This window comes from Neopsephotus bourkii, unplaced genomic scaffold (genome assembly GCF_033783945.1).
Source record: "Neopsephotus bourkii isolate Nb327-2 ecotype Australia unplaced genomic scaffold, CSIRO-AGI_Nbou_v1 NB_1423, whole genome shotgun sequence".
Taxonomy (NCBI): domain Eukaryota; kingdom Metazoa; phylum Chordata; class Aves; order Psittaciformes; family Psittacidae; genus Neopsephotus; species Neopsephotus bourkii.
Window position 1 is genome coordinate 4,346,266 of NW_026901900.1, and position 15,524 is coordinate 4,361,789.

The 15,524-nt window shown below is 45.0% G+C and overlaps 1 protein-coding gene across 7 annotated transcripts in view; it reads right to left on the reverse strand.

The window, feature by feature from the left end:
- Positions 1-15,524, reverse strand: part of FRMD4A (FERM domain containing 4A) — a 374,382-nt gene that overhangs the window by 65,881 nt on the left and 292,977 nt on the right. For all 7 annotated transcript variants that reach the window (XM_061368139.1, XM_061368140.1, XM_061368141.1 and 4 more), the window contains 4 exons: positions 14,635-14,719; positions 10,159-10,215; positions 7,667-7,689; positions 42-125 (listed from right to left, as the gene is read on the reverse strand). In XM_061368139.1, coding sequence (XP_061224123.1) covers positions 42-125; positions 7,667-7,689; positions 10,159-10,215; positions 14,635-14,719 — 249 coding nt within the window. The remainder of the gene's footprint in view (positions 1-41; positions 126-7,666; positions 7,690-10,158; positions 10,216-14,634; positions 14,720-15,524) is intronic.

Here is a 15,524-nt window from a genome sequence, read left to right on the forward strand (position 1 = left end):
GTAAGACACTGCAAAAGCCATTCAGCAGCATGATACGTTACCAGTAAGCAAGGGAGGGATGCTCCTTCAGTGCTGGTGTTGGAAGCGCTGGCAGCTTCTTTAATTCATTCCTTACAACTTCATTGCTGAAAGAGAGTTCAAAAGGAGGATCAGGCTACAAGAAAACAACCACAATATTTGATATGACCTGACCTAGCTGGCAGGCTGCTACAGCCCTACATCTGTTCCTCCTTAACAAAAGGCACTGGGGTTTCCTTTTTCTTCTCTCTTTATTTGTTTTATGGCAGCCCAGTTAACTTCTCCCTCTGTTATCAGAATTAGAGAGAAGCTCTCCCAGATGGTTATGTTGAAGTGCTTCCTACCAGGAACTGGACACAAAAGCCACCATGTCACATTTAATTGAGCAGGGTCCCATGGACATCTTCATACACAGAAAAAACAAGGTGAAGAGAAACACAAGTAATGCTTTCAGCTTCAATAAAGCACCTTAATTTAATGCCTTACAACCTGCTGCAAACAGTAATGATTTGCCTTTTAAGCATCAGAGTTTATTCTTAGCCCCTTGCCTCGACGACCTGGACTTTACTGATAAGGCTCCAGCTTTAATTTGTGTCCTGCTACACAAAGCCCTACGTGGGACCAGAAGCAACCACTCCACCAGCCTCTGGTGGCTGCACTGGTCATCTAGAGCAGCCTCACTGCACATGAGAGAGTAGGGATTGCTTATGAAATGGGAGGCAGATTCTCTCAGATGAAAGGAAACCATGGGATTGTCTCTAACCACATAAGGAAATGTGTGTGCATGAAAAACGTCCCTGAAAAGCCTGGGAAGGAAGGCAGTGTTGCTGTTACTTTGAAAGCTGTAGAAATACACAGCCAAGAGGGCCAGACAGGACACTGAGGAGTACCAGAATTAATGTTTATTGGCTTACTTCTTAATAGCAAGTGTTTTTTTCTGCCTTCATGTATCCTATTCTTTATCCTGCCAAAAACTGTGGTTGTCCTGGAGCTGTGGACGGAGATGCCTCTTATAGAGCTCCAGACTTCCCAGCCTCTGGCTTCTCCTTCAGGGCAGCAGGGCTATTAACCAGGCAGACAGGTAGTCTTGGCATCCTGACCAGCCATACTAACATCTGTGAAAGGCCCAAGGAGCCCTTGAATGTTCCAAGTCACCCTGAGTTTTGCTCTTTTCTCCGGGACAGTCTATATGACAGCTTGTGGAGATGTGATACTGCTTCAGCTGTAAAAGTCTTCCTACAGCATCCCCCTATTTGCACACCCTAGCAGCAAATCCCAGCACATCCTAGTAAGAACCTGGGTGGGTTTGACTTAACTGGAGTTTGCAGGTTAATTGCTAGATTGAGCCATAGGGTAAACCACTGCCATAAATCCCAGAGCTGGTATTTTGGGTACGTCCACAGGCATTTATTATCATGGTAGTTCCCTGACAACAAATTAAGTAGTTTTAAACCAGGACCAGAACTTCTAATCAAGCCAAATCTATGACAGAGGTTCCCAAGTCTCAGCTAGATTCAAACGTAGCAGAGTGAAGATGTGTAGAGCAGCACTCACAAAAAACGACCGAGGCTATCATTTCTAGGCTAAGCCCACAAAAAACCACTCAGCAGCACCTCTTACACTGAGTCAAATGACTTCAGACAAAGAGTGTTTGAACACCCACTGCTGCCTGAATCCCATGGTCATTTGACCACCAGATAGATCTTCCTTTGTAAGTGCAAATGCTCAAAACCTATTCAGGTTTTTTCTTCCACGGCAGGTAAATATCTGCACAAGTCTGAACAAGAAGCTGCTCTGTTCCATGTTATCTGATGATCTGGGTGCTGTGTTCTGTGACTGACAGCCTAGACAACAAGCTGTTGCTGTTTGCAGAGTTTACTGGGTCTGCCCAGGGCAAGGTCCTCCACAGCATGTGCACACTTAGCTCCTACTGATTTTATTGACAGTTTAAAAGAGACTGGGGGAATAAAACACAGAACCCAGCACAATCAGAGTGCAAGCAGCAGCCCCTGCCCTCAAGTGGAGATGCTTTTGAGGCTGGATGCTCATAGAAGGAAGTTGAGACATTTCCAAATCTCTTCTGGGAAAACACTGAGTAATTTCCAAACAGGGACTTTCTGAGTCCAGAAAGCTGACAAAGAGGACAAGACTGGTGGTGGCTAACTATCCTTGAGAGTCTGGGAAAAACCTGCATTAGTAATGGCTCCCATAAAAGAAGGGGGTAACGCCAGTCAGGTCGTCTTTTCTGTCAGCAAGGACTGAAGCTTGCCTGTGCTGCAATAGTCTTTTAAGAATGAGAGAAAAAGACATTCTGAGTGATGCTGTTGAATGGGATCAGCATTTCCGCTCAGTACCTGGAAAATACTGTAAAGATAGTGCCTCAAAACATCTAATTTATTGCAGGCAATCACCTCCAGGAACAAAAACCTATTTCATGCTAGGGTCCATATATTCACACAGTCTTCTGGCAAGCACTGGCTCAGGCCAAATGAATTTAGACTCCCCCAAAGCTGTCAAATTAAGGAAAAGGAGGAAAACAATGATTTTGTTTTGGATTTGAACTAGTGGCCACTTTTCTCTTGGCTCCTTCTAAAGCACCAAGCCCCTTCATTTTTAAAATGTTTCCAGCAGGACTACAAGTGGGTCTGTACTTGTGAAATATCTCAGTGTGTTTATTTTATTACTGTCTTTAGAAACTGCTTGTTTAATCCGGTCACTTGTGCTGCATTTATTTTCTATTTCAAAGTGATCAACTCCCAGGGTATATGGAAGGATGCTTTTGATACAGATCTATTAATATATAGGGAAAAGGTTCCAAGCACACTTTCTCCGTATCCTCTAGACCACTTTATTTCTACACTATGGTGGAAATTATGGTATTTAAAAGACTGAATGACAATTTGAAAACTGAACTGGAAAAGCCATCTGCATGGGTTCCTGAAATTTTGGTGAGATAGCCTGAAATAAGGTTGACTGACTAGAGAACAGACCTTGAAAACAGAACTCCTGAGTGCTGGTCTTAGTTCTGGTACTAGCTGTTTAATGAGTCTTGGCCAAATAGTTGCCACATGTCAGTATTTCTATCTACACATGGGGGTAAAAGATCCACCTGGGCACTTCATGAGCTTTTTGTGAAAAACAAGATTTTGGCAAACTGGCTGCAATGATTTTGAACAAGATTATATATGCAGCTGTTTCAGGAAATCCATACATTTTCCAGGACATGTAATAACAGTGATTAGGAACAAAACAAACCTGCAGGTTAAAGTTATCGACTCTTCTCAACACGGTCATTCATTCTGGTGAATGCAAGGGGAAATGGAGAGTCTGAGGTTCTCAGATTAAATGGTACCATGTTTAGGACCTTCTCCATTAGGGTGCTGAAAGCAGCCTGGGGTGTATAACCCCTTCATAAGTTCCAAGTGGTTACATGTCACTTGGTTACACAGAAAGAAAAGTCAGCCTGAAATTGTGTCAGATTACCATCTGCCCAAATGTCGAAATGATTGTGAAATTCTGCTGAACAGGAAACTAGCCATTGCTTTCCACCCTTGTTATTCTCTCAGATGTTGCTGAGGAATACATGGAGTTCACTTGAACTGTTTCCTATTGCTTAACTGGAGAAATCAAGCAATGAGAGTCTGTCTGAGGAACTAGCTGCAGTGGTTCAGCTTTTGATTTTACTTAGGGTGGTTAATTTCCCCTTCCCAAACCAAGGGACAAATGTTGAGTAGATGTTATTTCCAGCTGCTTAGACATAGATGCTGTTTAAGGTTGAAGAGCTGGGTTCTGAACATGTAAACCAAAGTTGGTGTGAGTTTCCCAAGGATTTTAGTCCATGTCAGACTGGGTTCTAAATCTGGTATAATTAATTTAGGGGAATAATCTCAACTATTTTAACAATATGCTATGCCTCTCCCAAAATCAGCCAGGAGGCTCTAGTTTCTTCCTCTACATAGGCCTAAAGAGAGTCACACCTGTAGGATTTGTGTTCATCTAAGGAATTGGAATTTGTCCTGCCCATGCTCTGCCAACCAAGTGTGACTCAGCTCCCAGCTAGAAACAAGATTAGCTTTAGCTAATAATCTTTACATCTGTCTGCAGGATACTAGTTTAGGAGCTTCATACATGTGATTCTGTGCCTTTGAAGTCTAATATCAAAAAGCACAGATCCAATCTCCAGTGTCCTGTTCAACCTGAGAATCAGCTGAACAGGGATATTCAATTGTCCTTAATTCAATGGTATGTCCCAGCCTAAATGTAAACCTTTTCCAAGCTTTTCAGCTGAAGCATTTGGGGATTCTCTTAAATAACATTAAAGCCCACTCTTCTTTAATGCAGAAGACTTCTTAAGGAGAATATCTTCTATCTTAAACCTCACTCTGCCTATATCTCTATCAATCAACTAAGGGAGGTGCCCTTTGTACAATTCTGCTTGCAAAACACTGTGTTGGATCAGGCCACTTAGAGAAAACACTGAGAAACACTTTTCTTAGTTGATCTAAATGGCTTCAGGAGCTTAGGGTTTTTGATGGACTTGGTTTTGATACAAAACACACATTAGAAATGTAAAAGAGCTTGGTCAAATTGTTCCCTTAGGTGCCAAATGGATCTGTCAGGGCTATTGTGGCATCTTAGCTGAAGACAAATAAGGTTAACTCAGACTATGTGCTCTCCAGGCTTACCAAACACTGAGCAGTCATTGTGATGTCTGAGTTAGATAGTACTCCAAGGTGGCAAGAATCAGTGATAAGATACTCATGTATGACGATATCCTACCAAAGGATTTAGAACATGTGTTTGAAATGGCACATTAGCCCCTTCTGGGGAAAGGAAAGAGGGGTACTATAAGCACAGCCATTATTATGAGGCATGGGATGATTTCCTTAAAAGCAGCAGTAGGAACTGCTGTCACTGCACATGCATCAGTTCAGAGGCAGAAAACTGTCTGCTGGCGTTAGTAAGATCAGCTCTGTTTTTTTAACTAACTGCATTCAGGAGTCCTGAACCAACTCCTTGTGATGCACCAGTGGGGCTTGGAGGTAATCCCACTCTGGCACCATGGGCAGGTGCCAACCCGCAGCTGAAATTGTGACAATTTGGCATTGGCTGTGCCAGCCCCTGAGGTGCTCAGCAGTGACTCACAGGACGGCTTCCATAAGGAACAGAAATTCTCCCATCACTACCAATGAGCCAGTGCTTATGCACTTTTCTGAATCAAGGCCAAAAGGAAACTTGTAGACTCACAGGCTATATAAATCTGATAGTGGCAGTAGGCAGGACAGGTGTGGGAAATGTGCAGTCTGCATTCCAAGCGTGCAACCCTTAAAAATTAACTGATTTCTTCAAAACCAAAGCAGGAGTTCAAGAGTTCAGACTTCACACTATGTATGCTGCCATGTGCAACATGTTGTCTTTAAATCTCAGCAGCAAGACATTCGCAACTGCAGAGCTTCTCTGTTTCAAAGAGTAGCCATTTCTGTTTTAGACAGCATTTCAACATCAACTAACTTCAAACACTGAAGTTAATTTCAGCCCTAAGAGAAGTCAGAGCATTTGTCTCCATCTGCAGTTACTCTTGCTGGCCCCAGGCTTGATTTGCCTCCCACATGTCATACTGCTGATAAGAATAACCACAAATCTTGGCAGCCAAAATCTTGACCATGTGGTGACTTCAGTAGCACCTGGATCTCACCCAGCACGTAAGCCCATGTCAGTGCACATCAGAGGGGAGCTGCTGAGCACACATCCCTGGAGATGCTAAGTCTTCTTCTAGACCATGGAGTGTCATGGTAACGTTCTTCTACCTTCCAGAGCAGGCTTTAAACTTCACTAATATGGCAGACTGCTTTGTCACCAAAGCCCATTTATATATTAAGATCCCTGGCAGTGTCAGCAAGTTGTTACTACGACACCACTTCTCTGCCTGACTTAGATGTAAAGGTTTCACCTTCCACTTCAAACCATTGCGATCCACAGGTACAAAGGACTAAGAGCTAACTGTTCTAACGGGGGATGGTGATGACTGCCATACTGATGTGGAGGAAACAGCTAACACTGTGCGTTGAAGTATCTTCTGTGCTCTCAGAGATGATTCCTCATTTCTCTATGGCCTAGAAAAATATACTGTAATAAATTCATTTTACAAGGAACATCAAACAGCTTTTAGGAGATGGATGCTGTCCACTGGCTGTTTCCATTTCTGGTCTGGAAAAAGATACTTGAAGATAAAATGCTTTTGGTACTATGACTCCAAGCCATCTGATTCCTTTCTATTCTACATTTCAGACTCTGAATATACACTACCTGGGTGTGTTTTTGCAATGTCCAAGATATTCGGAGAAACATTTATGTATTGTCCTTCATAACAAAACCATGTTATGGGATGCATGGAATATGTGGTTTTTAACAGGTTTGAATGGCAAAACTTCACTTGGTCTGGCTCTTTGGATCTGAGCACTTGGCAGTGCATTGAAAACCAGACCGTAAAGTGAAAGAGCCACATTCGCTCCAGTGCCCCCCTAAACAAGCACTGCTGATAGCTGAGTTATTCCAAATCAGGTGAAACTGAAAAATGAAGCAAGACTGGGCTTGTGTTTCTGCTGTCAGATGCATGTCAGGATTTTGCAAGTTGATTAAGGTTTTGAGAAGTGATAAAGCAGAACTTAAACTTCCTTTTAGGATGGGTTAACTTATGTTGTCTCAGATTCCACAATTTGCAATGCATTGTTTCTTTTCACTGATTTGTCCCAGTTTTAGCTGGCTAGAAGTTCCAGTCCACCAGAAAGTGGACCCTGCCTGTTCTTTTCAGCCTCCTATGGTGCAGAGTATCGTTACAGTCTTCTCTTAGTGTATCTCAATGCTGACAATATTAAGACACCTCTTCGGGCTCACTGCCTATCCACACATCATTTTCTTCTCCGAAACGAACTTCAATTGACATTGTGGTCCTCCAGCTGAACTCATGTTCAGGTCAGCAAAAGTAATATATAGAGTATGTGACGTTTTTAGCACTGGGAGTTCTCCTGAGTTTCAGATGAAGAACATTCATGTTTCTCACTCAGTGTATGAAACAGCCATCTGATCATTGGATGCTGCTGAAGTGCAACTGATAGATACTGTCAACTTCAATGGAAGTTCTTGGGCATTCCATTAACATCTTCAAGATATGAAGCACAGTCACCTCTTTGAATTTCTTACAGCAAGTCTGAAGATTTGGCTCAAGGGACAGTGGAAGTTCAACAAAACCCATTAGCTAAATTGTGATTTTGAGAACTCTGTCCAAATTCAAGCTGAAATACCAATTAGTGATGGAATTTTAATGTTGCCTCTGGCTGGACCTCTGATATTGCAGGGATTGTAGAGTCACTTCCTTAGGAATTTCCTTCCGAAGACTAGTCTATTTCCTGAACTTCATGCGTATATAAAGAGATTTGTCAACAACAAAGTCACAAACAATGCTGTTTGCAACGCATGCTCTGGTCAAAGGCTGTGTTTTGTGAAGAAATGATTGCAGGAAACATGATGTGTGTGTTAGCAGTGCATTCCTGTTGCTACACAGCTACAACTGAGTCACGGCACTCACACAGTGATTCTATCAGATTCATTCCCACACCGCACAAAGACAAAAACTTTTAAGTTCACTTACCTTGAAAAATCTCCCTTTGCCTCCTGTAAAATGAGGAAGAAAAATTAACAACATAGCATTAAAAACAGAAGAAAAATCAAGAAAAAGGCTGCTCAAGAGCTTCAATTTGCAGAATTCATTTAGCAGCAATTTCCTATTGTAAGTGATTCCTCATGCACTTTTTGGAACCAGTCTCGCATGTCAAGTGCCATGATACACGTAGTGAGCTGGGCAGAGGGTTCTCCAATACAGGGCCAGATGATTCCTCATCCTGATAGTGGATACCCAAGAAATAGCAGGAAATAATGCTGGTAAATAAGTAATTTTGGGGGTCAGTGTGGTTGTTACACTACTAGAAGATCTCTGAACTCCCAGTGACTTTTTAGCCTCTGAAATTGCAACTCCCCTGACTCTTTCTACAATTATCCTGGATATTTTCTAGTGTTCAGACTTTCCAAATGCTGGCAGATTCTGAGGTGATGTCAGACACAGGTTCCTCTAACTCCTTGCTGAGTGCCTGGGGGAGTTTTCAGCTCCCTTACTTATATATCTACATATTTCTATTTATTAGCATCACAGCCTGATGTTAAAGGGCTAGTAATCTTCTACTCCATCAGCTAGATTAGTACCTGAGTCTTACTGCATGAACCCTCAAAATCTGGTGAGTCCCCTCCTCAATAGATGCAATGTGCATTTTGCATTTCCCACAGGCAATATGAATTTCATATGGTGCCTGCTAAAGCACCTCATTTGCCATCAGCTACACAGAAGCACAGTGCAAGTACGTCATTTGTGAGTTTGCACTGCCAAGAGGACAGGGGTTTGCATCCAGGCCTTTTGTCTTTACATCTGCCCATAAACCCACAAAACCTGTCAGCCCACATCCAGTGATGTTTCAGTCCTGAGGCTGGAGTAAAGTTCAGAGCTTTGGTGGAACTTTAATTTGTTCTGGTAACACAACTTGAAATAAGGCTGCAGACTAAATCACATGAGTTCTGTCAATTCTTTGCTATCTTCCCATTTCCCTGCGAGTGAACTAAAGGGCAGACAAGCTCTCCTCTGGTTCATAAGAAGGAGTCCTTGATCATATCATGACTGTAGTTCAATACAGAGCAAAACCCAGAGGATACGCCCTGGCCTGCACAGGGATGAGTATACTGAATTTAAAAACCAATTTTGTTGGGTATATCCTCATCCTTCAGTACTTTGACCTACATGCTGCAGTCAGCAGTAAAACAAAATGCAGTATGATCCTTCTTGTTTCGCTTGGATCCTGTTACGAGCATGGGTTGTAGTAATTTCTGGCTACAGACAGCAGAGGTGTGGCTTGTTTTGACTGTTTCTATTAAGTTACACTTCAAACTACTACAGGAATTCACGTAACATCCTGTGTTTGTGACGAGAAACAGCCACAGGTGTACAGTGGCAGATCTGGCTCTGGCTGAGCAACAGTAAGATGTACACAATTACTGAGTGCTCCAGTTATTCATTAGGATGAGCAGACAAAAGATTCATAACCCCACTGCTGCTTCTCACAATGAGCCTGTTGTTTGATGTGTATTCCCCCAACAGCCAGTATGTGATTTCTATAATGTACTTTTAATTGAGTCCCCCATCCTGACTCTCTTGCTCCATTTTTGTTACATAAAACAATTTAATGAAGATTCAAATCCCTCTGCATTAATTGCTTCTTTAACACGGAAAGTACTATAGAAGAGCAAGGCATTGTTATTTATTAGTGCAGCCTGATGAGATGGCTCCTCTGCTCACACGGCTCCTCATAGGAGCTGTTTTCCTTCATGGCTGATGGGAAACAAAAATTAAAATTACACTGTAGGAAAGGGGAACAAGGATCATCTGACAGTTATCTCTGATCTGCTCCCACAGCCATGTTTCTAAAAAGAGCTTTCACAAAAAGCACCTCTGCTACCCTGAAAAGATTCCTCTTTGGGAACCACATTTCCCAAAGGCCGGGGGTAATTCGCTCTCTGACCCTTTCCCTCTTCCTCAAGAGCAGGACTTTCAAAGGCAACTTTTTTCTTCGTTTCTGGAGAAGTTCTTTGGAAACTGCCCATTGGAGAATACAGATAGTTGTGTATATAGAAGCTTATGGAGCTCAACAGAAGGCCAAGCTCCACTGGGAAATGAATGCAAGTCACTGGTGAAGAACCCTTTGCATATGGATTGCACCTAGTAAAGCACATTCATCAGTTAGATGTCCTCTGGCTTTACATCATACCCCAAGGTCTTGGATAACTATGTCAGCTCAAACATAAGATACATTTATGCATGCAAAGCGTTGGGCAGTGGAATGTGCTCGTGCTCCATGCATGCAGAGGTTTGGTTTGAGAGACTTCTGTCCTCATTTTGAACTGGTATGCGTGATGAAAACTGTGTAAAGACATCTTTCACTGCAGCTGGGGGAATCCCTGCCCTTCTTATTTGGGATTTGGCAAATCAAAAGATGTAATGCAACATGAGGGAGCACAAAGTGAGAGAAGGCGAGTGCCTACCTGCAAGATGTATGCAGCCAGTTCAAACACCACTTCACTGTCAACCTCAATGAGTTCCTTGAAAGGTGAAGAAAACAAGAAAGAAAAAGAAGATGAGTGTGAGCCTCCATTAGAAGGAAGTGCACCTCCACCTGGCTACTGCATGGTGAAGCATGCAGTGCCAGCTTGCTCCCCTGGCTGGGCTTCAAAGCACTCCCTGTGCTCCTGGAGACCAAAGTGAGGGCGAACCTGCCCACTCAGATGTGGAAAAAGCCAAATATTCAGTGTAATAGCATGGTAAATGAAGCGTAACTGGATGTGGCATGAAGGGATTCCTGGGGAGGAAGGAGGAGAAGGCAGGTGGAAGGGGAGGATCAGAGTAATAAAAATTTTCTTGTGTGATGTAGTGAAGGGTAGTCTGGGGAATACACTTTTTCTCCCCCAAATGCTTCAGGGGAATGCACATTGCCCTTGGCTCACAGAAGCAAGGAAATGAGAAAGTTTATTTTCACTGAGTTGTGTCAAAGCCCCCACAGAACTCATCCGGCTCTTGCCCAGGGTAAACTCACAGGAAATAGAGCCATATTCCCTCCTGCAGGATGGGAGCTTTGTTTTCAGCCCCTTTATCCCCATGAGCACTGGGACTGGAGGTGCCTTGAGCATGATCTGTGATAAAAAATTGTTTGGTAAATCTTTCCTGCTTCATTCTAGAGGATCCAGCTCCCAGTGAAAGCAATCTTGGAGGGTCAGGTGAAATTGTGAGCATTCTGCTTGGACACCACAGTCCCATAAAGGACACTGATGGTACCATCAGATTTTCTCAGTGTCCTTCTGTGCCTCAGATAGCAGTCATAGAACAAAGGAGTCCAAGAACTGCTCCGTCTAAATGTGTGGGATGCAAACTCGGCATCAAAGATGATTGGGACAGGAGGCACAAGCATTAATCTTGTGGCCAAGTGTGTGCTCCTGAGTCTCTGGCCCCTGATTTTGGGAAGCTAGTGAGCTTTTACAGAGATCCTGTTCAGGCCTCTATTCTGCAATCAGAGCTCCTGTATCAGCTCTGACGTACATGGCCATGTAAACTAGGTAGCTGTTCAGCTCGCTTCTGTAGTGGCTTTTCTGTTGTATTTATTTAAGCTGCTGTTTTTAATATTCTACTTCATCTGGCAAGAGACGAGTGATCTAAATATAGATGAGTGCTGTGATCCACGCTCCAGCCAAGTCATGGCCACACCTCATTTACAAGCCACAATCGCTGCGTTGGCTTGTCTCTGGCAAAATCAAAAACAAAAGGAACAAAACAGAGGATAAGATCCAGGTGTCCTTGGCTTTCACCAGTGCCATCTTTTTAATATAAGCACTTCCTTCATCTCCTTCGTAACAACTCCTTGAGGAGTGAAAACGAGCTCTGCTGTGGGAGATAAACACACCTTCCCTGTTCAGCTGAGCTGCCTGCTTCACACAGGCACCTGCACTAACCATGTGTATGTGCCCAGGGAAGTGGCTGGTGTGAGATGAGGATTCAGCTGGAGGCAGGGCTGTGCTGGGGCAGACATATATCCCATGGCAAAGAGCAATACAGAGTAGAGACAAAGTGCCTGGTGTCCCTCCCGTCTTGAAGCACCAGGCATTGCATGGACAAACCAGCCTCTGCAACCACAAGTTGATGTTATGGCGAGTCTATATGAGTAGGTGAAGTGGGTCAGAGCCCTAAGGGTACATGGCACAGTGTAGTGCATGACTAAACACTCTTCTTCCCTCCCCCATTTCTGGATAGGATTACCTCCACAGGGTTGCCTCTTGGGAGCAGGTGCTCATTCCTGAACAGTGCCCAAGCAATGCCTGAAACAGGGCTTGTTGGCACAGGCCAAAACCTGTGCCAGAACTTGTTAGTAACTAAACAGCCTGAGTGACCGAGGGATGGTGCCTGATGCCAACCTCTGGTAGTACAAATGTGGCTTGGCCTCTCTGAGCAACAGTGGCTTGCTGGGGTTTGGGTGTGTTGGTCCATGAATGCCTCATCACACAATAGGAGGAGCGGTGAGTATCCAATGTGGTCAGTTGGCAACCCAATGGACCAGCAGCCCCAAACTAAACAGGCCTCAGCTTTATTCCTTCCAAAATGGAGCATGGAGCATGGGGACATTTGATGCTGTTATAAGAACTAACAGGGAATGTCTTAAGTGCCAGCATAGCATTATGAACCACTCATTTCACACACAGTATGGTCTTTCTGGGGTGAAGGCATACATGGTAAGTCCAATGAGAAAACTGGTACAGGAAGGAAGCTTTCAAGGTTTGGGAGCATGCAACACCAACTACTAGCTGCAGGGATGACAAGCACTGGCTGTGCTTAGGCACTGAATCCCCCTTTCTACACCTAGAGGAATTCTCCAGGAATGCTGACTGGGTGCTCGCCCTGCATCCTAGTGGAGACTTTGCACCCAAATTCAACACCTATTTTAATAGCACAGCACAGCTTACTGTGGCTGGAAGTCAAATGGGGAAGAACCCGCATGGGAGACTGGGAATCCAGCAGAGCTATTTTTGGATAGAGATGACAGTCAGCTCGAATGTGCAAAGTAATGGTTTCAGGAGAGGTCAGACCAAAATAGACCAACCTAGATCTGTAGGCACTTCCCCCCCCCCCCCCTTCCCCTCTTCTTCTTATTAAGCTTTCTCCAAAAAAAGAACAACAATGTAAGCTTTTCCTGGCAATGCTTCAAAAAGGAACTTTCCCCAGGAACCAAAATGGGATGCTCACTGAGCTTGTTGCTGCAGAGGGCTGACTAAGCACATCTAATTGCAGCCTTGCCAGCTAGCAAAGCTCTGCACAGCTCAGCTCAGCAGCCCTGCCTCTTTCCTGGGCACTGGAAAAAAGGCATTTTCTAGCTCCTACCCTGCATTTGATGCAAAGTTAGTCCCTGCACTTTAGGACATGCAGATGTCAGGAAGCAAGGCTCTAGGTTCCATATAAGGTAGCTGGCTGAGCACGGCACAGACTTGCTGAGGGCTGTGGGATGGTGGTACAATCACTCCAGCTGTCTTTTCCTACCACTTCCTCCCTGGCAGATGGAGGTGAGTCACCAGGAATGGCCTCTGCCTGCACAGAGGGAGGTGGGAGGAATCCTCTTAGGGAATCCCAGCTGATGAGAAGCCTCTCCCCATCCTACACATCTGCACCTCAGCAGGTTCTGAGCCTGCTTCATTAACTGGGCTCTGCTCTGTTACTTATACCTGTGCTTGTGGCATCAGAGGCTTCATGGCTCTGCAATGAGAACTCCAGTGGGGGAGTGAAGGCCATACCAGGACACCCTTATCTCTGGAACACAACGTGCCTTGCAATGGGCAGCTCTGAGTGGTGTCAGTGACAGCAGACTGGTGTTCTCAGTCACCTATCAGGCAGGCCTATTTCTGGCACAAAGAAACGCTTCCCTATGCATGGCTTGCTCCTGTACAAGGTCATCTTCAGGATGTATCCTCAGACACCCTCACCCCTGCTCATGCCTGTATCCACATACTCCAGCATAGAATCATAGCATCCCAGACTGGTTTGTGTTGGAAGGGACCTTAAAGCTCATCCAGTTCCAACCCCTGCCACAGGCAGGGACACCTTCCACTAGAGCAGGTTGCTCCAAGCCCCTGTGTCCAACCTGGCCTTGAACACTGCCAGGGATGGGGCAGCCACAGCTTCTCTGGGCACCCTGTGCCAGCACCTCAGCACCCTCACAGGGAAGAGCTTCTGCCTGAGAGCTCATCTCAGTCTCCCCTCTGTCGGGTTAAAGCCATTCCCCCTCTTCCTATCCCTACATGCCCCTGTAAAAAGCCCCTCTCCAGCTTTCCGATCAGGCCTTTAGGTATCAGAAGACTGTTACAAGAACTCCCACAACCTCTGGCTCTTCCTGCCACAAACACACAGCCATACGCATCCTGAGCACACTGACACAGGCACACAGACTCCCAGTTACAGTCCCACATCCAGTCCCACGCCCCTCACACACTCGGCACCGCGCACCTAACCCCATTCCTACACTCACACCACCTCCTGCGCTGTCACCTTTCCCTTGCACACTCACCCTCCCTTGCACACCCACACCTGCATTCACAGACTCCCCCCCTCCCCATGCTAGCCCAGAAGATGGCGCCCGCGCCGCAGACACTACCGCCCTCTTCGGGCGGGAGCCCCTAGCTGAGCCCGGCGCCTCAGCAGCGGCTTCATTTGGCACAAACCCAGCCATTTCCTCCTAAGAACAAGCCAGTTTATAATTTTAGCAGCCGCAGATTCCCTCCTGCCAGCCACAAGGGTTACTTCCAGGCTTGTTTTACCTCAGAACATCTCTGACGTGGAAACTGATGCTAAGTGCGGAGGCAGGAGTGAGGGAAGAGGAGGTTGCACCTTGAATTCTGTGTTCAACCAGCATGAACTTTGGGGCAGAAAAAGCAGATTCAGGTGTCTCAGCCAGCCCTGGTGACACCCAGAGCTTCCCGAATCCTTACCTTGTAGATGCAGGACTTGGCGTTCAAGAAAAACAGCTCAATGGTGGCATTGTCCTTTAGATAGGAGATGCTTTCAATGTAGAACCTGAAAGGGAAAGGAAGAAAAGTGAGACACGGGAGAACTCGGGCAAAACAAGAAACCACACTCATTGTGTGGAAAACGTGGTCGATGGAGTCGTGATGGCATTTCTGTGCTGTTGACCTGCATCTTGTACAAATTCACTGGAAAAAAACCCCAATTTTGGGTTCCTTTCCTGTCCACATCGGCTCTGCATAAGGCAAGTTTTATAAAGGTTTCTCTACGTATTTGAGGTAGCCAGCATGTAACAGCAATGGCTGCAGAGTACTCAACCAGCAACAGTTAAGGACCGTGTGTAATGTATCCGTACTGTGAGTACTGATACTGGGGGTGCCAATAACCTGGTTTTATTTGAGCTGAGATGACTTCTCAGAGCTCAGTAGAAAGCCCAAACCCTCAAAGTCAGAAAAACCCACCTTTTTGCATTGGCCAATTACCCAAATATTTGTAATTATGTTGAAAGCCCATGATATGTATGAATTAGAACCATAGAACAGTTAGGGTTGGAAAGGACCTTAAGATCATCAAGTTCCAACCCCCCTGCCATGGGCAGGGACACCTCGCTATAAACCATATCACCCACACCTCGCTCCAAGCCCAAGGCTCTGTCCAACCTGGCCTTGAACACTGCCAGGGATGGATCATTCACAACCTCCCTGGGCAACCCATTCCAGTGCCTCACCACCCTGACAGGAAAGAATTTCTTTCTTATATCCAATCTAAATTTCCCCTGTTTAAGTTTTAACCTGTTACCCCTTGTCCTATCACTACAGTCCCTAATGAAGAGTCCATCCCCAAGCATCCCTATAGG